Source organism: Panicum hallii, chromosome 4 (genome assembly GCF_002211085.1).
Source record: "Panicum hallii strain FIL2 chromosome 4, PHallii_v3.1, whole genome shotgun sequence".
NCBI classification, from domain to species: domain Eukaryota; kingdom Viridiplantae; phylum Streptophyta; class Magnoliopsida; order Poales; family Poaceae; genus Panicum; species Panicum hallii.
Window position 1 is genome coordinate 3,898,278 of NC_038045.1, and position 24,829 is coordinate 3,923,106.

Genomic DNA, 24,829 nt, shown 5'->3' on the forward strand with positions numbered 1-24,829 from the left:
TCCCAAATGGAACGTGATATTCAGAATTGGCATGCGAATGATCTTATCAAAGCCGACCTGTAATATTTTCACTACAAGTCTACAACAATACAAATACAAACCCTTACGGCAGGCAGCAATTTTTTTTCTTTAGCTGCACAGCAGGTAAGATGTAGCATATTATTATCTATTAAAGTACACTGTAAATACATACAGATACACTAGCGTACATACATACTCATGTCTCCACTAATACATACTACCTTCGTCCCATATTACAATTTATTTTGGCTTTTCTAGATACATATATTTTGCTATGCATCTAGATGTACACTATATTTAGATATATAATAAAAATTATAGATCTAGCCAAAATGAATTGTAGTTTGGGACGGATTGAGTATCAAATGCAACAGAAGCAAAAAAAAACCATAAAAGTACACCTGTTTTTAGATAGCACACAGTCCAAAGTATGTAGAATTCTACTATCTCCATCTTGACAGCCCAAGTCACCTTTCTCATAGGCCTACACTTCACCATGGCCCATTGTCAGATTCTTCATAGAAGCCCACGCGGCCCAGCTGACGCCGTGGGCCCAGAGGGAGCTAGTGCCCGGCGGCGTAGGGCGGCGACGACGGCGTGTAGAGGCGGACGACGTTGCGCGCGGATACGGCGGAGAGGACGGCGGTGCCGACGGCGGCGAGCATCCCGAGCACGAGGCTGCCGGCGACTTGCTCGCAGAAGCGCGTGTAGATGTTGCAGAGCTTGGTCCACTGCAGCGCGTGCGCGCCGCCCAGCGCGATCACGCACGCCTGCGCCGCCGCCACCGTCGTCGCGAACGTCGTGTAAGCGCACGCCTGCACCCCAACGGCGAAACCGGAGCACATGAAACCATGACAGGTCGAGGCGAGGTCACGAGCGAACACAAAGGAAACAGCGTGAGACCGTGGCGGCCGTAATGGTGGTTTGTTTTTGTTGCTGACTTGCTGTAGCTGTGGGATTCATGACGGCACTGTTCGAGCGGCCGTTTCTATGGATCTCTGTAGCCGCGGTTGTTGGCAACGCCGAGCTGCAGTGTCCTTTCTTCTTCTCCGGCCGTGTGTGACTCGAGGTGTCTCGTATGGCTTCCATCGCCTCGAGCAATCAATGTGCTCTGCCCTACAGTCCTACTGCTGCTGCTGTTCACGACCGCTTGGGAGTTGGCTTCTCAGACACACACTACCGAGTACCGAGTAAACAAACAAGAAAATTGGTGGAGCCACTTAAATCCCAAGGCAATTTTTATTGATCCTTTTATTATTTGATTTGAGTACTTTTTTAAATGAAGGTGTATTGAAAAGTGAAAGCCTCCTCCATCCTTTTCAGGTCCTAGCTGCAAATTAAAAGTGGTGGCTAACCGACTGCGATCACTCGCAGCTCACATGGCGATGTGGCGTTCTCCACCGGATCCATGCAACCACATGAGCACGCAAGGCTAGCTGCTCTTATTAATGGACGGATGGTGAGGAAGACCTCGCATAATCCCAGCGTTCGCTTGGAACAGCCTCCATTGATGGCGGATCTTGGTGCGCTTAAATGAGACCACAGTGATGCAGATGATGAGGTCCAACAAACCCTATCCTTAAATTTCAATCATGTTTGCCTTACTGGTAGTCTGGTACTGATGGGCAGTTTTTGTATCTCTCCTTTTTTTTTCTTTTTGGTAAAAGAAGAACTGATGGCGGGCAATCTGAAAATTGGGACTGAAACTGAAGTACCGTCTCAGAGCAGCTACAAGCATAAGAACGACAAGTGTGGGTTGAACTGGAGTACAGTGTCATACCTGCCGTGTGCTAAAGGTAAAACAACTACGAAATTAAATGTGCTAATTAATAGTAGGGACAAAGATATGATCAGTTGATAGCTCAGTGCTATCACTAGTTAGAATCATTTGATAAATTCGGTGATGGCGATGGTCCTTCCAAGTATGGTGATGTTCGATCAGGTAAACTGACAAAAAAAGCTGCACAGTTCTGAATACTCGTCATCCAACGAAGGAACTAATCCTAAGAATCAATGGCAAGACTAAGCGCTCGACACTCCATTGTAGCCTTGTTTTTGTTTCCTTTCCAAAGGTTAGAGCTTGAATTTACACGAATTTCATCCCAATTCATTCATGGGCCATGTATGTATATTTTTCTTTGTGATTTCTACAGGATTTGATTACGTTGTAATCGATTGTGAGCATGTACAATATAACAACAAGAAATGCATTTTTTTTCCTCCATGGGAAGTTTGAAGATTCTTTCTCCGAAAGGAGGAATGAAACCCTTCCTTCTGAAAGGAGATGGAGTACGAGCTACGAGGAGGGAGTTGCCGGGGCTTACCTTGTCGAGCAGGAGGCACACCCAGGCCAACGCCCTGCTGCTCCGGCGGCAGGGGTTGACGCCGCCGGCGCGGCCGAGGTAGAGGCACTTGAGCAGCTGCAGCAGGTGGTACCCCGCCGCCGCGGCCGCCGCCATCGCCAGCACCCTGCGGACCGATCGAGGCAGGCATAGGTCAGCGCGCCCGCGAAGTGAAGCCGGCAGGCGCCACGCCCCGGTTAGTAGTCACCACTCACCAGAGGGCCTGGACGTCCTTGACGGTGGCCTTCTTCCGGACGAGCAGCACGGTCTCGGTCTGCGTGCTGAGCCCCACCAGCGCCGCCGCCGCCGCCGCCAGCGCGGCGCACGCGCCCCGCAGGAAGCCCTCCGCCTTCACCTCCGACGCCCGCGCCGCGGCCACCATCGTATCGCCGCTGCCGGCCGGCCGGCCGCTCCGACTCCCGCGTCCCGCCACCTAGAGAGTCTAGAAGAGGCACGAGGCGCGTGAGCGCTCGCGCTGAACAGTAGCGAGGCCGCGCGCGCGACGCCTGCCGAGGGGGTCGAGTGGGTTGTTGGTGCCCGCGCTGCGTCTCCCAACGCGATTCGATCCCCCCCACCCCTCCGCGCGGGTCGGCCGGGTCTTATAGGCGCCGGCCGGCCGGCGCCCGTGCACGCACAGCGGCTCGCGTCGCGCGCCGCGCCGCGGCACGACACGGTACCAGACCGTGGTGTGCGCGCAACCTTGTGGTACACGGCGGCCGAGCCGGTACGTCGCGGGGTCGATGATGGGTTGATGGGATGGATCCAAAGGACACGGGTAGTTCTTAGCAGTTAATGGGATGGGGGATCCCCCAAACGACACGGCTAGTACCGGCAGTTAATGGGGATTATATTAATCACGAGACGTGAACGGACGGTAGTGACACGGCTAGTACCGGCTTTGCAGAGTGCAGTAACAATTGTGTTTTACAGCAAGGGATTACTCCCATTTAACTAGCAGTAACAGCAGTGTAACGCACGGTTGTGCCATGCCATTGCGTTGGATCGGACCCGGCTGCACGTACCACAACCACCTCGCGCACGTCCACGGAACGCGCCACCACCGGATCGCTTTCGCAGGTGGACGCGGCCGGCCGGGCATCAAGAGGGCACGGGATCATCATCAACCATCAGTTGCAACGGTGCAGGAGGGGCAGCACAGCAGTGCAGCGTGTTAATAAGAATGACGAGGCGAAGGAAGATGCACGTACGTACCGGTGCAACGGTCCAACTGCCCGGAGCACGACGCGCCGCCGCCGCCATTGCTGCTGCAGGACGTCGAGCACTGTTGCCACTGTGCCGAGCCGTCGCGCGCGTGCTTTGGATCCATTGCGTTTGCCACTGGCACAGGACGTCTCGTTCTCGGATAGCTGCCAAGTTTGTTTTTCTTTTTGTTTTTGGCGCCGAGTACAAACAGCAGCACACATTTCCTTTCGGCTTTCGCTTCACCGAATCATTGGTTGGCATGCTACACCGGTCGGCCCGCGTCACAGTTTTTCAGCCATGTGCTAGCTCCACCGTTACAAAGTCATTTTCTTGTCAAATTAACTTCGCCGCCGTACCCGTTTTGCTCATCACACTTTTTTTTTCTACTGTTGTCTGTTGTCAAACTTTAGCCAAAACCTTCTTGAGAAATCGGGTGAAAGCCAAGGCCCCAACTGGATCTCCAAAGCTTATTATTACAAGCCGGCTTAAAAGCTTTTTTTTAATAAGTTAGGTACTAAATTGAATAGTTGAAAACCGGACTATAAAGCTAAATACTGTTAGCTCTAACAGGTCCAGCCTGCTTTCAATGAGGCACTGCACTGCACGACCAAGAATAATTGCGTGTAGCTATCCAGCATCTACTTGATCATCCCTGTCAAGCCTGATTGCACCAGCTCAGGCCGGATCCACCCTTCAGCGTCATCATATCCGACTGTGCTCGGTGGCTAATTACTTCCACCCATAACCCCATCGTTTTCTACTGCTTATGAGTAGACTGCAGTCCAGTAGACCAGTAGCCACTAGGGATCGAAGAGAGTCTTGACAGTCAGGTCCGGTCAGGTACAGTACCGTCGCTGTAGGGTTTTGATGAAGCGCTGCTGTGTAGTATGTGGTCGCGCGAAGAACCACGAGGCTCGCAATCTTTGCCGCTGCAACAAACACGTGTACGCCATTGATCCAACTGTACGCTAGCTATAAAGAAAAGGAGCGGTCGATATGTTGTCGTCAAAGAAGTTAGTGCCTAGCTCTGAATGGATCTCTCTGACTACGAAAAGGAACTATGAGAAGGATAATGCTACTTTACTTGCTATCAAATGAATGATTATTTATCCATGGGCAGTAGCACGATCAAGGTGAATGCGTTTTCCTTCCATGACTTGTCTGACAGCGCAAACCCTGATGATGATGACGACGATGAAGAACAGGTAGTTGGCAAGGCGGAGCCTGAGGCGAGAAGCAAGCGCCCCCGCGCACCACTCGTCCACCCCCGCGCCAGAGCACGCAGCGAACTCGCTCGCCCGAAAGCGAGCGACGTCGGAGTCTCGGACACGTCCACGGCATGCCGCCGGAGCACGCGCCGGTTCGCCGCCGCGGGAGGCGACCGACGTGGCCTCTTCCGATCGCCAGGCTCCCGGAGATCGGCGAGTTCAATGCGGCCCGGCCGGTCTCCGTCGCCCGCGTTAATGGCGGGTGGAGTGGCCTTGATGGTGCTCTGGATGCGGTTGGAGTTGGACGAGGGCTACGACGGCTAGGCGGCCATGGGACCTCGCACTAGCTGCCGACTGAAATGTCCATTTGCAACTGCAACCGGTGGGGGAGTCTGGCAGGTCACGCTCTCTCGGATGGATGGATGGATGCAGGAGCAGGACCTGTCATACGAACTGGTAGTACTGCACTGATTACTGGGCTTTGATTGCGTGCTCTAACGCCTGTCCTCGAACTGTTTGGGGCTCCAGGAACACGTACAAGATTGTTCAGTACATATGACTGTGATTGGCAAGGCCTCAGATGCCAACTCCCAAGCTAACTCGTGAACAGAAGCTGTAGCTTGGTCTGCGCGGAAGTTTGATTTACTGACTGAAGCTGTCCTGCGCGGCACAGCTACGATCCACTCTGTGTGTTCAGTACATATGACTGTGATTGGCAAGGCCTCAGATGCCAACTCCTGAACAGAAGCTGTAGTTTGGTCTGCACAGATGGTTTACCGACCGAAGCTGTCCGGCGCGGCACAGCTCTGAACCACTTCCGCTGTGTCTGTTGGGACTGAGAGTGAGGGACAGAGTTTCATCAGCAGATCCAAGATGGCCCGGCCAGTGGCCGGGCAGAGCACGCGCATGTGATGTGCTGCGGCGGAAGAACGCACATCGAAACCGGAGAGTAGCCGTACGACTGTACTGTTACGTCTGCGTGCTCATGGATCACGCGCTCTCGGGGGCGAGGCATTGAATGCCGGCCTCAACCGCAGGCTGTATCGGCATTGATTGGTCAACTCAGTGGTGCCGCGCGCCGGGCGATCCGGTGGGGTTCCATCACCGTGACACGTCGAACGAGTGCGTGCCCGTCTCGGCTCGTCCTGCCACCGCCATGATCCGGCGGCCGTCGCCGCGCCCATGCGGTGCGAACGCCGTGCGTGCGTCGCGCCACGACGCGACGTGGCCGTCTTCCCAGGCTTATCGCGTCCCGTCTGCCGTGCCGCGGCGTCCTTTCCGCGACGCGATGTCGCAGCTCCGCAAGATCGCGTGACCGCGTCGCGTCGCGTCGCGCCGCGCGGAGCAGCAAAAACCAACTGGCCAACGGCGTCGGCTGGCGCGGCGCAGGTTCGCGTGACACCCGGCGTGCTGCTGGTAGGGCGCCGACGAGCTGCCGACCGATCTCGCGGCAGAGCCTACTCCGTGTGCGTGGTGGGGTGGATGACTGGTGGTGCCGGCCGCACAGGCGAGGCGGAGGGGGCCCACCGGCTGCCCGCGCATGGCTGGCGCAAGACTCGTGCGGGAGGCTACGCGCGGCGCGAGTCACGTCGATCCGCCGCCGACCACGAGTGTATGCAAGTTCACAGCATACGAAACGCCCGTGGGCCGTGGCCCCGTTACGTCATCGCAAAAGCCCAGCGATTGGTGGTGCGGGCGCGCTGAGTCCGCGGAAGCAACAAGGGTAGCCGCGCGCGATTGGTGCCGTGGCATGCACAACGACGCGGATTCCTTGTCTCACAGGCGTTCCTAACCTTTTCAGCACAACTCCGAAGAGAACGGCAAATAAAAGAACGGTTGTTGAAGCCTTGTCTCGGAGGCGTTGGACTCAGGACATTCGAGGAGGGCTCTCTATGCTACACCTTATGGAGTATGTGCAGCGCATCCAACTCTCTACGGATCAAGATCCCTTTTGCTGGAAATGGACGTTAAGCGGATTGTCCACAGCCGCTTCCGCATACAAGGTCATGCAGCAAGGCAATGTAACGCTTGATGGGGGCAACCTGGATCTGGAAAAAGTGGGCACCGCAAAGAGTCAAATTATGTACTTGGCTGGTCTTGAAATAGCACCTCTGGACAACTGGCTTTGTGATCTTTGCTGGCTTTGTGATCAAGAGAATGAAACAATAGATCATATTCTCATCGGCTACAGCAACACTGAAGAGATTTGATGGGATCAATTTCTTGGAAGGATTGTGCCTGCTCCTTTCCGGCGGAATTACTGAAGCTACACTTACTGGCGGTCTTACCTAAGGTGACTACAACCAAAAGATCTGGTCGCTTTGGAAGGAGCGAAACGCTCATCTGTTCGAGAACTGGTCTTCAACTATAGAAGCTCTTCTAGAGCGCATCAGGTAGGAAGTTCAGCTTTGAACCGAGGCGGGGGCACAACATTTAGGTTTCCTAAAGCGTGAGTAGTACTTCTTAGGTTGGCCCCGAGGGCTTTGTCCGTCTGGTTTGTGTTTAATGTGCCAACTGAGCTTTCGGATTCCATATAGCTGTAAAATTTCAATCTTTCTTCTTAATACAATAATGAGCCTTGCACCCCTATGTTGTGAGGGAACAACACCAATACAATGTTATATTAAGAATAAAAACTTTTATAATAAATCTAATGTTATTAATATTTTACTTATAGCAAATCTAGGTTGAATTATATTGCTGATTTGTAGTGAAAAATAAAACTATGAGGGAAGGCATGTATGCATTCCATCTTGAGCTACAATTTAATTTTGACCTAGATGACAAAAACTCACATTACATCTTGAGCTACAACTTCATTTCAACCTAATTAATAAAAAATCAACCATTCATGGATTTTAAAAATATGGGCATGCTCATGTCACGATTATGAATGTTTGATAAAAAGCATCACTTTAACAAATGCTCTCAAACATTTGAATTATAATGATTAAACAATGCGATGATGAATGAGTTTGGCACATATGGAGGCATTAATTACCATGTTTGTAGACATCACAAAATCACGTAATCATAGCCTTTACACTCATTAGAACATTTAAAACACATGTCTTTCAGTAACAACTAGCAAGTTAACTCACGCAAATAACGCGGCTAGATTTATTGTTTTATGATTTTGGAACTTTTTATCCATAACTTTATAAATTTATAATTGTACATAATTTCTAAATTTTTCATCATAAATTTATCAATTATAGTTTCATTTATCTTTTCAAAATTATGCTTCCATGTCCTGTTAGTCGAACGATTGTTATCAATAAGGTTATGTCTAAATTTAATTTGTATTTCCGCAAACTCTCTTTTTATTGCTAGTGTCCTATGCAGGATTTTACTTCTTCAAGCAAAAGAAGAGAGAGAAAGATGGGAGAAAATGAAGAGCATAAAGTACATAATGAGAGAGCAAGTGAGAATGCACAAATGAGAGAACAAGCAGCAAAGCTCATAGTGAGTTCTTTTCTCATGACCCATTGGTTCACTTATATGAAAGGAAGGAGTGGGTATCATGCAACTCTGAAGGCCCTATTGGATACAATATTTGCAAATAGATCTTTGGGCTGTTCCATAGATTACTATTTGCTAAATTTTGTTATTATATATTAGATTTTATATAAGTTATTTATTTAGGATTTTTTTACAATACTCATTTGGTAAGTCTTTTTTGTTAGTAAAAACTTAGATTTTTGTTTATATGTATTTGCCACGTACTCTTATTTGCTTACTTCAATTTCGAAGCCATATGAAAACCAAACTGCTAATTTTAATACTATTGTTTTCTCATGTTCACTATGGATATTTAATTTATACTTAATTCATAATTTTTAATTTATCTACTATTTCTATAATTTTATAAAAACCCTTTAACTATAAAATTATTTAGAAAAAGAGTAGGTGATATGCTCTTGGAACACACCATATTTTCTTATTTTAAAATTTCAAATTTACATATTAGTAGCTGAAATTGACTCTTTGGCCAAGTGCTAAATTGGTTATTTAGTAATCATATTTGACACAGAATCTTTGATCAAGTGCTAATTTCCTTCAAATTTAGATACTTGCTAATTGTATTTGATGTGGACTCTTTGCTTAAGTATTAATTTCCTTATTTTTAAATTCCAATTTAGATATGTACTAATCATATTCTACACATAGTCTTTGGTCAAATGTTAATTTTCTTCTCTTAAATTCTAAACTTAGCTTTTTTATTAGTTATATTTGATATGGACTCTTTGAGTTAACATACGCTATTTAATCATCATAAATCCCATGGTGTATATTTCTCTTTATGTTTGGTTAACGTGAGAATTTTTAGACCCTTTTAAGGAATGGGATGATTTTTTAACACTGTTATATTAAGATAATAATAGATTTGGATCATTAAATTTTATTTATTTTATAATTTTTTATTCATCTACTATTTTATAATTTTATAAAAAATTTATAACTATGAAACTATTTGGAAAAAGAGCAGGGGATATGTTCGCGAGACACAACATATTTTCTTATTTTCAAATTTTGGATCTAGATATTTACTTAATCATATCTAACATTGACTCTTTGATCAAGTGCTAATTTATTTACTTTATTAAAATTTTAGCTATTTAGTAATCATATTGGACATGGAATCTTTGGTCAAATGCTAATTTATCTATGTTTTAAATCTCAAATTTAGCTATTTATTAATTATATTTGATAAGGACTCTTTGATAGGTGCTAATTTTCTTATTGGTCTCTTTGATTAAGTATTAATTCCTTTATTTTTAATTTTAGTTTAGATATATACTTCGACATGGACTCTTTGATCAAGTGATAATTTTCTTCTCTTTGCTTCTAAATTTAGCTATTTATTAGTCATATTCGATATGGACTTTTTGAGTTAATGTAGATCCTTAGATCATCATAAAGTCCAACAGTTTATTTTTTCTCAATTAACATGAGAACTTATAGACCCTCTCGGCGACTATTGTATTAATATAATAGATTTACTAGCCAAAAATGCAATCTCTAGGCTTTTGTCTTGATTCCCGCTTCCATTCCCATCACTATGCACACACGAAAAGGATGCCCATGCTAGTACTCTATACAGCATACTAGTAGGAGAAAGAAAAACAGAAACAGAGAGCAATATGGGTTGAAGGAAACGTATGGTGCACTCCACACATGTTGGTAAATAAAAAAAACCTGGCTGCAGGGTCAATCTTTCAGGCCTTGGATGAGGGCTATGATGTTATAACTGGCCTTCTGCTGTGTCTCTCCTCAATCATCTTCAACCCCACATACCTGTTCAACATTAATATGCACGGGTTCCATGTTAATTCCTGCTACTATAACATTGCCAACACAATAATCACATTGAATATTATACACATTGCTCCAGATACAGCCACTACCAATCAGGTTCAAAGTGCCATTCAGATACTAAAAGATAGCATCTAGATGTCGATGGATATGGTCATCAGATCATGTAGTGATATACTTCACGTTTTTGCACTATGTAGTTTTCTATCAACAAAATTTTACCTGGAAATGATTGAGGAAGTAGCCAAGTTCATACCTGCCCATCATCAAGACTGTAGCTTGAGGATTCGTCCCAGGTGTCTGACTGAACGTTGAAGCATCAACCACACGAAGTGCACGGGTGCCAATTACCCGGAAATCTCTATCGACCACCTTCCCGGCGATGCACCCTCCATGATAATGCCATAGCGTTGCCACGGTCTGCTGGCAGTACTCTGCTAGAGCTCTATCATCTGTTCTCCATTCTACTGGCAGCGCCATCCCAACAATCCTGAAATCCCTCCTAACTGCCCCTCTCCTGTTCACCGATCCAACCGGTGAGCGGAATCCGTCCAGTGCTCTGCCTTCAAGCACTTCCGCCACACGGCGCACGCCCAGGACGCATCGCGCCAAGTCCTCAGGGCGACTCAAGTAGTTGAACCGCAGAGGGGGGCTCTCCAAAGGATTTGTTGATGAAAGCCATAGTGAACCTTCAGATAATGGGCCAGGAACCTTTTCCATGATGGTTGCCACGGTAACATAGAGTGGTGAAGACGAGCCAATGAAAGGACCAGCTGATCTCAACACCGGAGCAAGCGGGACAATGTATGATGCCGCCTCAAGGTAGGAGGCGGTTCCATTAGCTGAAGGGATGCCGACGACCTGGATGAGGGAGTGATCGATCGGGACTGATGGGATGATGGAGATGCCGTTGCGAGGGTTGTCGAACATGTGCTTGCCGACGTCAGGGATATCGGCAGAGACAGGGATGCCGAGGTAGGAAAGATCACTAGCAGTGCCAATGCCACTGAGAAGAAGCAACTGGGGACTCCCCAGGGCACCTGCTGAAAGTATAACCTCCCCACCTGGACGCAGGAGAGCTTGGTGCTGATCGAGGAGACGGTCCTGGTACACAACACCAATTGCTGCTATTGTTGGTTGTGGAGACCTTCCATGGCGTGCAGCTGACCAACACAACAAAAATATAAGACAATTCATTCAGTCATAAGTAAACAGTAAGAGCTAAATTAGTACTGATACAAAAGAGTCCACTGACGAAAAATTGGACACGTTTTGCTTAGTAAATCTGAAGTATTTTTTTTTCACGAAAACGCAGGAGAATCTGAAGTCTTATTCACTGGTTAAAAAGACGAACTGAATGAACATCAACCAAACAAGAAAAGGTTTTAGCATTAACGTGTTTCTTTGGGTTCAAATCTTGCACAGAAATAGTGAGCGAATCAAAAGGATGTTGATGTTATTGTCGATTCAGATTATACTACTAAAAGTTTAATGAACTTATACACAGAGTTTCTTGTATGTACAATTGAGCTGTAGTTTTGTTTGTTAAATCCACAATGGCCTCAGTTAGGCAGCTATCTTAGTTGAATTGAAGTACAATGCAGCAATGTAATAGTCCAAAATCAGTCATACAGACATTGTTTCCAAATTATCACAAGGATCAGGAAGAAACAAAGAGAGTACTACTAGAAGACCGCATCTCTCACCAGGGTCAATCGGGTTGGTGATGATACGGGTAACCGTAGCACGGATTGCAACACGGAGACGGCTGGGACGAGCAAAGGCAAGCAGGTCCGCCGCGCTGTGCCGCCGGCCCGAAGCATCGAAGGTGGTGGCGCCGACCTTGGTGCCGGTGACGTGGTCCACCGTGAAGCCGTTCCACGGCGTGACATTGGCTTCCAGCAGCGCCGCCCTCACCGCCGCCTGGAACCCGCGCACCGTCGGCTGGAACGTCATGTGCCTCTCCACCCACTCGTACGACGCGTTCACCAGCCGCATGTCCCAGTTCGTCACCTCGGCGTCCTGAACACCCAGCAATCGACCAAAAAATCACTCAATCTCCGCATCGCCCAACACGATCATCGCAGATTTAATGGAAGGAGAAGCGTTGGTGTCAGAAACCGACCTCGGCGTGGCTGCGGAACCATTCGGGGTGCGCGCGGGAGTAGAACCCGGCGTTGATGGCCGTGCCGCCGCCGAGCACGCGCGCACGCACGTTGGGGACGCCGTCCTCGGACGTGAACCCCTGCGCGGGCGCGTCGGACTCCGGGGCCGGGTCGGCCATGGCGAGCGTCCGGACGAACCCGCCGGCCGTGGCGAGAGCCGGGAACTCGCTGGGCGCGCCGCCGCGCTCGAGCAGGAGCACGCGTCCGCCGCCGGACCCCGCAAGCGTCGCCGCTAGCGGGCACCCCGCCGTGCCGCCGCCCACCACAATGTAGTCGTACAGCTCCACCGCCGGCATCGCCGCCGCGTCGACCAGGTACCGCGCGTACACCGGCGGCGCGCCTGCGAGAACCAAAAACCACATACACCCGGCACAGATCAGCCACCGCAGGCGGATAACGTCAATAGAAGCTAAGCGTTGGAGGCGCCACGGTACCTCCGAAAGCGCGGGGCTGAGCGGCGGTGCGGGACGGCACGAGAAGGACGCCGAGGAGGAGGAGGAGGAGGTGGAGGCACGCGGAGACTGCGGCCATGGAGGGGGTGTCCTTGGGCTTGTGGAGAAGGTGGGTGCGGTTAGCGCCGGAGCGGAGAAGACGAAGTGGTGCGTGGGGAGTGGAGGGAAACGCGAGTGGCGCTCGCGCCGCGAGCGCGAGGTGGAAGGAGGGCGGCATTGCGAACGTGTTGGCTCGCTTGGTGCCGTTTGAGAGTTTGGAAATTCCTTTTCGGCCACACCCCTCCCCCAGCCCAAGTTCTATTTTGGCCCACTAAGGAGGAGGTAGGCATTCATATTCGGGCCAGAAGTCTTTATTTCTCGGCCGGAGTTTATATGTAGGCCCATTTAAACTTGGTGGTCAAGAAAAGGCCCAGAAGCAGAGGCTCGCCAGGCCTACCGAGTTCTGTCCTATCCGCGGGCCTACTCAGTTCTAGGACACGGGACTAAGAAAAAATTGGGGTTGGGCACAAAGGTTTTCGTACATGAACATGCCTCATCCTTTTTTTTTAATAATTACCATGTCTCATTCATTGAACCTTGATTACTCTACTCCCACAGACAACGGCACGCAACGCGGTTTGGACATCATCTGAGTTCTGAACTTCTGATCTCTCACCATTAGCTTAGCAAAGAAAACTGGAGCACATCTTTGAGCTGCACAGTGGCACGTGTACACTCGGAGGCAGGCAGAGAACCAAGTTGCGCGTGGCCGCCGCCGCTTCCCCCTCTGACCCCGCGGAAGAGACGCTGGGCAGCGGAGCACGGGAGCAGGCCGTGCGCTTCGCTCCAAGGACACGGGCTCGGCACGCACCCGCACCGCCCGCCCACTTGCCTCGTCGTCGCGCCGCGCCCGATCTGCTGGCCCCGGCCCCGCGCGCGCGAGCACGCCGCGCTGGGCTGCCTCCCCGCGCGCGGCACCGCCTCGGCGGGAGCGGCCGCCTGGGATCGCCGTGTCCCAGAAAGGCGAGGCACGCGCTACTCCACCACGCGCGCGGCGCATGCGTCGTCTCGTCGCGGATCGCCCGTATCCGGTATCCTCTCTGGCCAAGGGCCACCACCGCCACCACCCTGCACGGCGGATCCGCGGCAGGACCCCTCCCGGCGCACATGCGCGGCGCGCGCGCGCGCCCTGCAGCTCCTTCCTCCCTCCTCCGATTCTCCCGCGGATACGCTCTGCCCCCCCGCGGCCGCCACCCGCGCCGACACCGCCATGTTAGCCGTGTCCTCCGCCGTCGCTGCCCTCGCCGGCACAGCCCGTTGGGATCAAAGACTCCCTGGCGCACCCGCCTTCACACTCTCATTGTTCTCTCTCCCCGGAGAATCCAGAGCGCGCCCAATATTCATCGACGGCCTCGAGGCGGACTTGAGGCGCAAACGCCCACGACGTCGCTCCGTCCGGCTGACCGAGTAAACAAACCCCCAAAAAATCCCCACCTCGAGATCGATCGGCCGGCGGGCGCCTGTGGATGCGAGAGGATCTATCATTCGATCCCCGCGCTGCGTGCGACGCATGATTGCCGCCGCCGCTCCCAACGATTAAGTAACGGATGTCCCCGCCCGCCCGCCCGCCTTCTCGAAGCACGCCCCCATTTCTTTTGCTCGTTTCGCGGGGAAGAAGGAGACCCACATGCCGAACAGCCGAAGCCATCGCGACCTGATCAGCTTCCCTCACTAGATCGTCGCGGGGATAAACTAATCCTGCAGGCAAATCTCCCGATGGAATCGCTCGGAATATGATCCGAACCCGCCGTCTCCAACTGAAAAAAAAAACAATCCGGCAAGGCGGCCTGCAGGGGCGCAGCGCGCGCCCGTCGCATGGTTTCCTCGTCCACTAGACTCGTAGGCTCGGCGCATCGATCTCGAGGGATCTCTCTAATCAGCAACCCCCTCCTCGCTGCATTTGTTTTGTGCTGCGTGATGGAACCCGCGGAGGAATACTCTAATTATTCGAGCTGCCGGCTGCGTATACCCGGTGGCGTTCGTGGTGGGCAAGTGGTGGTTAAAGCAGCAGAACCTTCTTCTGCCGATCCACCCCACCACCAAGACTCCAACAGGAGACCGCGAGTAGGCTCCGAACAAGCTAGGCTCTGCGATGGACGACAAGGCTCTGCGCCCTTGCGAGCGGCGAGCGTGTTAGATAAATAAGTATTTTCGGGTAATTTTAATTTCGAAATTACACGTACAATTTATTAATAATTTTATGCCTATAACGAGTGAAACAAGACATGTGCACACTTGTTTAAATTTAACGTAAATTTAATCGTATCAGACTATACCTCGAGGTGGGTCCAGTGCCGGAGGCACCAGATGCACCGTTACCAGCTAGAGCAGACATGCTCGACTGGACTGTTTGAAATAGTTGAACAAACTCGATGTAGTGCAGATTTTCTTCACGAAATAGTCGTACGAGTTGTTGGAGTAGTCGATCGAGCTTCAAGAGGTACTTGATTGAGGCACCGGGTAGTTGTACTTGTTGAGAAAGCAGTAGTACTCGTTGAAGAAATAGTCGCACAGCTTAGTCGATCGAAGCACCGAGTAGTTGAACTTGTTGACGAAACAGTCATACTCGTTGAGGAAGTAGTCGCATAGTTGCACAGCTTCAGGAAGTAGTTGATCGAAGTACCGAGAAGTTGGAAGCAGTTATACTCGTTAAGAAAGTAATCGCACAACTTCACGAAGTAGTCGTACACAGACGACGAAGAGGTACGGGCGATGATGTCGACAGTCGGAGTTGGTGCGCACGAACGGATGGTGAACAGTACGCCGGTGAAGACGTCACGGTTTTGAACGAGCAGTCGGGTAAAGACGCTCCCAAAAATCTGATTGCCCCGCTATCCCGTGCAAGATCTTCAACGGGCATTAGTTCTGAAGGCACCTACTCTCGCCGGAGATGTGCGCGCAGCACCGGCGATGTGAATGCAGGAAAGCAACAGAGGGAGTAAGAGAGTTGTGTTCGCGCGTTTGAAAGAGGAGAAGACACCGGGTGATATACATGAGAGTCTGGGACGAGATGATGCACTTGGACGTCATCAACGCCATAAAATAGAGTAATAGCAATTAGCGCATCAATCACAAGAATGAATCGTTGTGAATAAATCGCGTCATAATGTCCATTACTTTCGAAACATCCACCCCACACCACAGTACTTCACGGTTGAAATCATCTTTCTTTTTCATTACGGAATTACACAATAACTTTTTGATATTTAATGGTGGGTTTTGAATTCTTTAATTGTAAATATTGGATAAAGGGTCGCATATTCCAACAGAGCGTGCTATTTTAATCCAGCCTCGAATCTCGCCGGCAGCCTAGCCATGCAGATGCAGTAGGGGAGTGAGAAAGCAACTTGCGTGGCTCATCGGCCATGCATGTGGATCAGCTCGTGTCAATCTTTGCGTAAAGCAGGCCAAAAGAACAAAAAAAAGGGCCAGCAGGGGATGATGCGAGCTGCGAATGCAATGATGCTGTGTGATTGATGAAGAGCATGAGACAGTAGCAGCTAATTGTTTAGGGGATGGTTGGTTTGATAATTGTAGGCACTGATTCTGCTGCCCACTAACCTAATCTAGTTTGTGAATGCGGCTGCTTGCCACACATCTCCTTTGGCCCGGCGGAATCGATCCTTACTGTATTTTTTAAGCCTTTCAGCTCACGTTATGCGGGTAGCAGCTACTCCCAATGATTCGGCACGAATCCACCTGCGGCAAATTTTATATGCCAACGGATGAAAGCAGTCTGAACTAGGCAAATATCAAGCAGTAATGGGTATAAACAAATTCAGAGCATATCACATAGAGCATAATACTGCTTAATCAAATGAATATATACTACGGTATTACGTGATCTTGGGAGGTCGTTTTGGAAATCTTGCGAGTTTGACGTGTTTTAAGTTGCGAAATGACGAGCTCGCAAACGAAGATATTCTAGGTTAATTATCTGGTTATTAAGGGCCTGTTTGGATCCTTTGGCAAAAGGGCAAATAGCAAAAAATTTGCTCTTTTTTTCCATTTGGACCCAAACACCCTATGGCAAAAGGGAAACAGCAAAAACATATGGCAAAAGAGAAATAAGGAAAAACAGCAACCCTATCTCGCATCCCGCCCGATCCCGCATCCGCCCGACCGCCGCCAGTCCGCCGCATCCGCCCGACCTCCGCCGCGCGGCACCCCCGCCGCCCGGCGCCTCACCTCGCCGCCCGGCGCCCGACCCCGCCGCCCGCCGCCCGGCGCCCGACTCCGCCGCCCGGCGACCCTGCCGCTCGACCCCGCCGCCCGGCGCGTGACCCTGCCGCCCGACCCCGCCGCCCCGCCGCCCGCCGCCCAGCCACCCGACCCCGCCGCCCGGCGCGTGACCCCGCCGCCCGGCGCGTGACCCCGCCGCCCGCCGCCCAGCGCCCGACCTCGCCGCCCGGCGCCTCCACCGCCCCGCGCCCGACCCCGCCGACGCCGCCAGCGCCCGACCCCAACCGCCAGCGCCCGCCTCCGCCTCTCCCTCACGCCCACCGCCAGTAGCAGCCACTACTCCCTGAGACCGCGCCCACGTCCTCACTGGCCGAGTCCACCACCACCGGCGCATCTCCTCGGCCTCTGCCTCCGAAGACCCCAAAAGCAGGACCGGAGATGGCCGGATTTGGGGTTGACGGGACCCGGGATGTCTTCTCCCAGCCCGAACCGTACTCCCCTGACGAGGGATTTGATTTCTACTCCGACGACACAGCCCGGACGCCGGTCTCTCGTCTGGGCATGGAAGGTCTCGCCCTCAACTCGCAGCCGAAAGGGTGGCCCTACCTGGCGAGGTACCAAAGCCTGGTGCAGTCTGACGGCGGGAGCGGAAGTGATGGACGCATGAGGCTCGTTCGTTCCCCTCCACCGCCCCGTGGCACAGGAGGCCCGATCCGCACAGTTGGCTTCGCAAACCACGCGGTCCAGGTCTGTCATCCAGCCGCGGCCGAGGTGGTGGGTTGCCACCTGCCTCGGTTGCTCCCGATGATCCTTCTGGTCCTCGGCACGGGGCCAGCGACGGGACCGAGCTGGAGGATGATGAGGACGTGCAGGAGATCGTTCAGGTATCGTGATGGTTTGTGCTTGATGGTTGATCATTGCTATTTGAGGCTGACGACTTGGTTGCATACAATTTTAGGTTGAAATCAGTAACATACTAATTAAAACGAGAACAGAAAGAAACATGGATCAGGTCCAATTCCGGCTTAATTCATAGGTTTTGATGATATGGCATGTTCACCTTTCTTAGTTAATATTTCTACACTCAATAGTTATGGGCACTTTATAATAGAACTGTACCCTGGTTATTTAGTTTCAACCTTCTGATGGTTCCAATGCATGAGTAACCAATGCAATGGTTGGAGCTGATTCTTAGCTCCGATGGAATAAGATTGTACTGGATACTAACTGTTGTATTGGGCTGCAAAGCAAGATTTATTTTTCTTCTTCATTCATCAAGCTAAAGAATCAAGACAGCATATTTTGAAAGAGTAGGGCATTTTTTTTCAATCTCACTCATGAATTAATATCATCTGTTGCTACTATGTTACTATCTCACTCATGAATTATAGATGCTTAATAATACTGTGTTCTTATTGTTCTTTTCTATGTTATATATGCATGCCATGTCCTCGTCATGCATATTGTTGTAGATTGACAAAAGAAAAAAACTATTGCAAAGAAAATTGACAAGGCAAATTGGTCGAGTCACAATAATACTGTGTTGCTTCAACTACTCTCTGAGCAAATAGGGTTCGGCAATTACAACAAAGGAATCATGTCTAGAGAGGGGTACAGGCAGCTTTGTGCAAAGTACCATTGCGCAACAGGCTTAAGGCATGACACGAAGCAGCTCAGTGGGCGAATTAGGACTCTAAAGCAGATGTATGGGTTCATAAAAGATATGCACACTGACAGTGGTTTAGGCCGTGATGACCAAGGATGGCCTACTGCAAGCAAAGACTGATGGGACACAAAAACAAAGGTAATTGTCCTTGCATTTCAATTGTGCAGAATTGAATTTTACTTAGCCATTCTAATTGTGTGTTGTTCTTTTTCTCTCAGGGATGTCTAGAATTCAAGAAACTGAAGTGGGGACCTCCAGAATATTTTGATTTGCTAGAGCACTGTTTCCATGATGTAGCTGTTGATGAATCGAGTGCATTTGTTCCTGGCCAAGAAGAGGATGAGGCGCTTTATGAAGATGAGGCACAGGGAAATGAGGAAGAGGAAGAGGAGCTTCAAGGAACTGAAAATAACCCTATGAGTTCCAGCGGGCATAAAAGGGCTAGCAGTACAAGCACTAGGTCTACTGCAGATAGTCCTATCAAGAAGAGCAAGAGCCCTATGTTGAAGGTGATGAAGCAATACCTTCACATGTCTGCTAGGCAATCAGCTGAAAGGAATCTGTTTTTGAAGAAACTTGGGAACAAACAAGAAAATGCTGAGGCAAAGTTGGAAGCTGCAATTAAAAAAGCACAGCAGTTGGCAAAACAAGTTGGGTTAGATGAAAGTAGTCCAGAGTTTTATGCAGTCTCCCATATCTGCAAAGATGAGGCACTAATGAAGTTTTTCATTAACATGGAGACATCAGAAGGCAGGGTGGCATTCCTGAGAAGATATTGCAAGGAAAAAAAATCTAGATTAGTGTACCATATTGATGTAATAATTGTGTGTGCAAACCATGTGTGTCACTGGACATTTGTGTGCCTATTCTATTTGTGTTGAGCAATGTCGTTGTCTCATATGTTTATGACCCATTACTGTTTGTTGTGTCATATGTCATTATCTCAGTTGTTTCCTGGTCCATTACAATTTCAGGTCTCACATAGCATTGTCTCAATTATTTACTAATGCATTACTGTTTGTTATCTCACAGGAATTGGATGGTCAGTTGGATTCAAGTGACGAAGAGCTGCTGAACTTGTTACAGGAGGACGCTGAGCATGAGAAGCAAGTGATGGAGACGATCTTCTTTTTTGGTATGTATCATGACATTTATATGCACAAAAATAAGAGGAGGACAGCCCCTGAAAGTGGTCAAGAGTGGGTGATGAGGAATTTAGCTGATGAAACTGAATGTTACAAATTGTTTAGGATGACACCACCAATATTTTATAAACTACATGACCTGTTAGTGCAATCTTATGGCCTCAAGTCAACATCAAATTCTAGTAGTATAGAGGCCGTAGGAATGTTCCTTTGGATGGTTGGTGCATCTCAGTCAGTCAGACAAGTAGATAATCGACTGCAAAGGTCACTAGAGACAGTGCACCGCAAATTTGGAAAAAATTTAAAATGCCTTGTCAAACTAGCTGCTGATATAATTAGACCAGTGGACCCAGAATTCAAGACAATACACCGACGGTTGCAATGTCCGAGATTCAGGCCACACTTCAATGTCAGACCCGGGGCCACCGGGCTGGGCACGTTACGAAGTTTAAGAGATTAAGCCCGTCTTATCTCTTATTCATTTTGTTTATCTCTTGTTTATCCCGTTTAAATAGGAGATAGAGCTAACCAACACGGAGAGGATCTACTCGAGATGTGTTCTGGTGTGATCCCTCGACGGGAGTTGGTTAGCATCTTTGTAACTCTGACCTCTCGGATATATAAGGGAGGTCAGGGACCCCTCTCAAAAGAGAAGATCATTAGGTCAATCTACATCAAAGAGAATACAAACCACCATACAGGACGTAGGGTGTTACACTCCGTGCGGCCCGAACCTGTCTAAAGTCTTGTGTTCTTTGCACCTTCGAGTTACTGATCTCGGCGTTCTCTCAACCAAAACTTACCACCTTGGGTATATCCCTCGGTGGGCAGCCGATTAAACACCGACATTCAATGATTGTACAGGGGCAATTGATGGAACTCATGTGGAAGTTGTAGTGCCAAATGATAAAAAGGTTCAATATCTTTGTCGAAAGGGGCACACAACACAAAATGTGCTTGCAGTTGTAGACTTTGATATGAGATTCACATTTGTACTTGCTGGATGGCCGGGATCAGTGCACGACATGAGAGTGTTCAATGATGCCATCAACAAGTACAAAGAAAGGTTTCCACACCCACCTCTAGGTACAATACCAATCTGTGCAACAAGTACATGACATGTGTTGTTTTATTGTTGATTTTCTTACTAACAGAAAATTAATTTTGTAGGGAAGTACTACCTAGTGGATTCGGGATATCCAAATCGTGCAGGTTATCTTGCACCTTACAAAGGGACAAAATACCATATACCAGAGTTTCGTAATTCCACAATGCCCAGAGGTACGAAAGAGACCTTCAATTTTGCTCATTCTTCACTTAGAAATGTTGTGGAAAGGGCCTTTGGAGTTTTAAAAATGAAGTGGAGGATGTTGTTGAAAGTGCCAAGCTACCTACCGGCAAAGCAAGCCCGAATAATTGTAACATGCATGGCATTGCATAATTTTATTAGAGAGAGTAAGCTCATGGATGAACAATTTGATCGTTGCGACCGTGATGAGCACTATGTTCCAGTTGAGGCATCAATGTCACAAACACGTACACGGGACACGGGACGATTGGATGAAGATTGCAACATGAATGAATTTCGAGATCAACTGGCCAATGCTTTGTACAATAGATAAACTTTAGAAGTGTAAATTTGTATACTTTGTATGGAACTGTATGAACTTTGGATAAATAATTGTATGCACTTTGGTTTGGACTGTATAAATTTTGGATTGTCAATTTTATGCACTCTGTATGAAATGGCGGGAAAGAGGTGGCGGGAAAGGGGATAGGAGAGGGAGAAAAGGGGTTTAAATGAGCTTTTACCAAAACTTTTGCCATTTGGATCCAAACATCTCTAATGGCAAAACAAAGTGGCAAAATTTTTGCCTTTTTGCCCTTTTGCATTTTGGATCCAAACATTACCTACGGTCAACAGCCGTACACGCAGCTAGTTATCATCATTGCATTCATGCTGTCGAGCTCTCATGCCCCAACTAGGTCATGTCAACCCCATGGCTTCCATCGGCGACAAGAACGGGATCACAGCGCCACAAACTTTCAACAATCTTGGAACCAGAACGATCCGCGTGCAGCAGACAAGATCTACGATTCCATCACATCCTGTTGCAACTCCGATCGAGCGGAAAGGGGCCTGCACGTCGCACATGCTCGGGGTTTTCTTCGGAGCTCCGACAGAGAGGCAGGCTTAGATAGTGCGCAGCAGGATCATTCAGCCGGGCATGTGCGTGTCAGGTAAATCAGCGAGCTCTGAATTCGTACTGGCATAAAGAGACTGCATCGTCAAGCATCCCCACAGGATTTTCAGCAAGGCACAGCTCGATCTGATGGAGTGGCCGTCAATTTTCATTGGACTGTTGGGGTTGGACAAACCCTAGCTCGACACGAACTTCAGCTTCCGGTGATGGAGAAGACCTCCTGGAGTGACACACAAACAATCGATCGGTCAAGGAGGCCCAGTCACATTGGGGATGGAATATACCATTCCAATTCGGAAGTGGACATGCTGCGACCACCGCATCAAGAGGAATTCGCGGATGTGAATGGATGGGTGGGGCGAGGTGTGAGGATCCCCCGCCCGGTATCTGAGACCACTGCGTCTACTCGCGGTCCTGTCTGTCCTGCCGGTTTCGTCAAGCAAGCTTCCTCCACCAATGATCCTGCTTTGCTTCACCTGGCTCTCACCAGCAGGGCGTACACTGACAGGCACAAGACAGGTATCTGCACGACCGCACCACAGCAACAGAAAGAATTCCCTTCATTTTTTTTTTCACATTTTCATCTCTCGTTGTTTCCCGCAGAGATGTCAATTTTTCCTCGAGACTGCATCACATAACAACATGAGTTTGGCAACAAAATAAAGTTGATTTGGCCTGTATATTTTTTTAAAAAAAATTGTGCTATTTTAATCGATTATGCATGACAAGACAAAATCCCATGCAAAAATTGATTGTAGTGTCAATGGATGCCATTCCCATCTTGATTTAACATGCGGCTGACTTCTTGGGCAATGGCGCAAAACCAAAAGGTGGCTTTAAAGAAAGAACGCCCGGGAGCTCAGGAGGAATCAACAAAGCAAAGATTTGATGGTGGCGTGGAATGCGATTCCAAGCCCCGCACCATCATGACCGAGCCGAATCCCAGCTTTATGCCACATCAGGATCAGGTTACCAGTCCTGTCTCCGCGCGTCCTGTCAGCTGAGCTGCCGTTCCTGACCAAGCAACGGAGCCGGAGTTGCTGCTGAATCCCAGTGCACCACCACGGGCAAAAGGTGACTAGACGCGAGCGAGGATCGGGCGTCGCGATGATTAAACCCCACGGAATTTGTCGCAGAGGTGCCTCCTACAGGTATCGCAACCGAATATCCAGGTCGAGAAAGTCTGTAGCATCCTAGCTACTCCCACTAGTAACAAATAAGTGGCTTTTTTCTGATTTATCTGAAGTCAACCTTGGTTGCAAAACATTTTTCATGTGGTGGTTCCGGTACCTGAAAATGGCATGAATACATTTTTTCTTAAAATGCAGTTTATAGAAGCAGATTTGACTTGCATTTTATAGATATTTTGCAGCAAGAGGTATCATTTAAAATGTATTTTGAAGGCGGAGTGGTTGGCTATACCGTGTGGTCAGAGGGAGTGATATGGTTCACAATATTCAGCTGGTCAGTGCCAAGATAATGTTTTCTTGCCTGAGCGCGCGCACACCCACTTCAAGTTTGTTTTTTTTTGTTCTAAAAAAGAATAAAAGAATCTTATATTGTCCAAAAAATGACGAGCTAAAAAAAGCTTGGGTAAAATACGATAATCTGTGAGCTATAAAAAAGGAGAAAACTTCACCGGCTAAGAGCTTTGTAGAATTCTCTCTCTTTTTTTATCAGGTGAGAAATATTAGAAAACTTCACTTTCCCCTGTACTAGTCCTGTACCAAGACCGCACTACACAATACAGATTGGATTTGACTCGAAAACGAAAGCCTCCGCTCTCCTCTCCGTTCCTGCCTCTGCATAGGTGCGTACCCGCAATGTCTGCGCACAGCTCACGACCCTCTGGAGCTCGAATGGGCGCGGACACGACCCATCACTCGAACTCGCCGCACGGTACGTGTGCTGGCCGAGAACGTCGCGTCCCGGGGCCCCCGGCGGATCGGAACCGGCGGCCATCCCAAGCCTCATATGCCGTGTACCACGGCGAAGGGACACTGGACACGCACGGGGTAACGGTGTCCCGTTTCGTACGGTCAGGCGCGAGGTGTCGTCGCGGTCGCGGGCTCGCGGCAGCGAGCGCCATGCCGCGCTGCCCTGCGTGTGCCGGCGGGCACCGGGTCCGTTCGCGCAGCTCGAGCTCGGGCTGGGAGCCAGCTGGACGGAGTGGGGACGGTGTCCGGTGCCCTCGCCGCCGCGGCAGTCCGCGAGGACATCGCGCGCCCCATCGCTCGCGGCGCGCAGGTGTCCCGCCCGCGTGCCGGCCTCCGACATCTCACCTCACGCGAGTCCGCAAGGACAGCGCGCAAGGACAGGGTTAGGCCGAGCGCTCTGCCCTACCACCGTACCGGCCTACCGCGCTTTCGCGGTCGAGGACCACAGCGCGGCGGAGGCGCCGGCGCCGCCCTTCGCAACCTTTCATCACGACACGCACGCGACGGTGCGGCTAGTAGCCACCACGCGCCGAGACCTTTCAGAGGAAGGCGATCGAGGTGGAGCGCCGCGCGTGCCAGCGACGCGTGGTGTGGGTCGGACGCCGGCGGGACCGCGATCGCGTGCGCCGCGCTCAAAAGTCTTTCCAATGGTCACGGCGACGGCGATCGGCACCGCGGGCAGGACCAACAGCGACTGCTACGCGACTGTGCACACGACCACCGCCGCCGTGTCACTTGCATCCGCTAGCTGCTTCAGAGATCATCCTCATCGATCCCATTACCAGGCTACAAATCATGGGCGCCACGTCCCCATCTCGCCCCTGTAAACGCGCACGACGCTGCCGCCGGCGCCGGCGCGGTTTTTCACCGGGCGATCCGTGTCGAGACGCCGACGCCCGACCTAACCCCCTACGCAAGCGCCAGTCTCCGCCTCCGCCTCCGCCTGCTT

The 24,829-nt window shown here is 49.9% G+C and overlaps 2 protein-coding genes across 2 annotated transcripts; both read right to left on the reverse strand.

Annotated features, from left to right (window-relative positions):
* Positions 1–119: 119 nt before the first annotated feature.
* Positions 120–2,934, reverse strand: LOC112888990 (CASP-like protein 2C3). The gene is made up of 3 exons (XM_025955436.1): positions 2,579–2,934; positions 2,346–2,490; positions 120–836 (listed from the first exon to the last, which is right to left on the reverse strand). The coding sequence occupies exons 1-3, from the start codon at positions 2,743–2,745 to the stop codon at positions 585–587; spliced, it is 564 nt and encodes a 187-aa protein (XP_025811221.1). The 5' UTR covers positions 2,746–2,934; the 3' UTR covers positions 120–584.
* Positions 2,935–9,972: 7,038 nt separating this feature from the next.
* Positions 9,973–12,786, reverse strand: LOC112888364 ((R)-mandelonitrile lyase-like). The gene is made up of 5 exons (XM_025954567.1): positions 12,690–12,786; positions 12,216–12,595; positions 11,797–12,112; positions 10,347–11,253; positions 9,973–10,072 (listed from the first exon to the last, which is right to left on the reverse strand). Exons 1-5 carry the CDS (start codon positions 12,784–12,786, stop codon positions 10,012–10,014), a joined length of 1,761 nt encoding a protein of 586 aa, XP_025810352.1. The 3' UTR covers positions 9,973–10,011.
* Between the last annotated feature and the right edge of the window lie 12,043 nt (positions 12,787–24,829).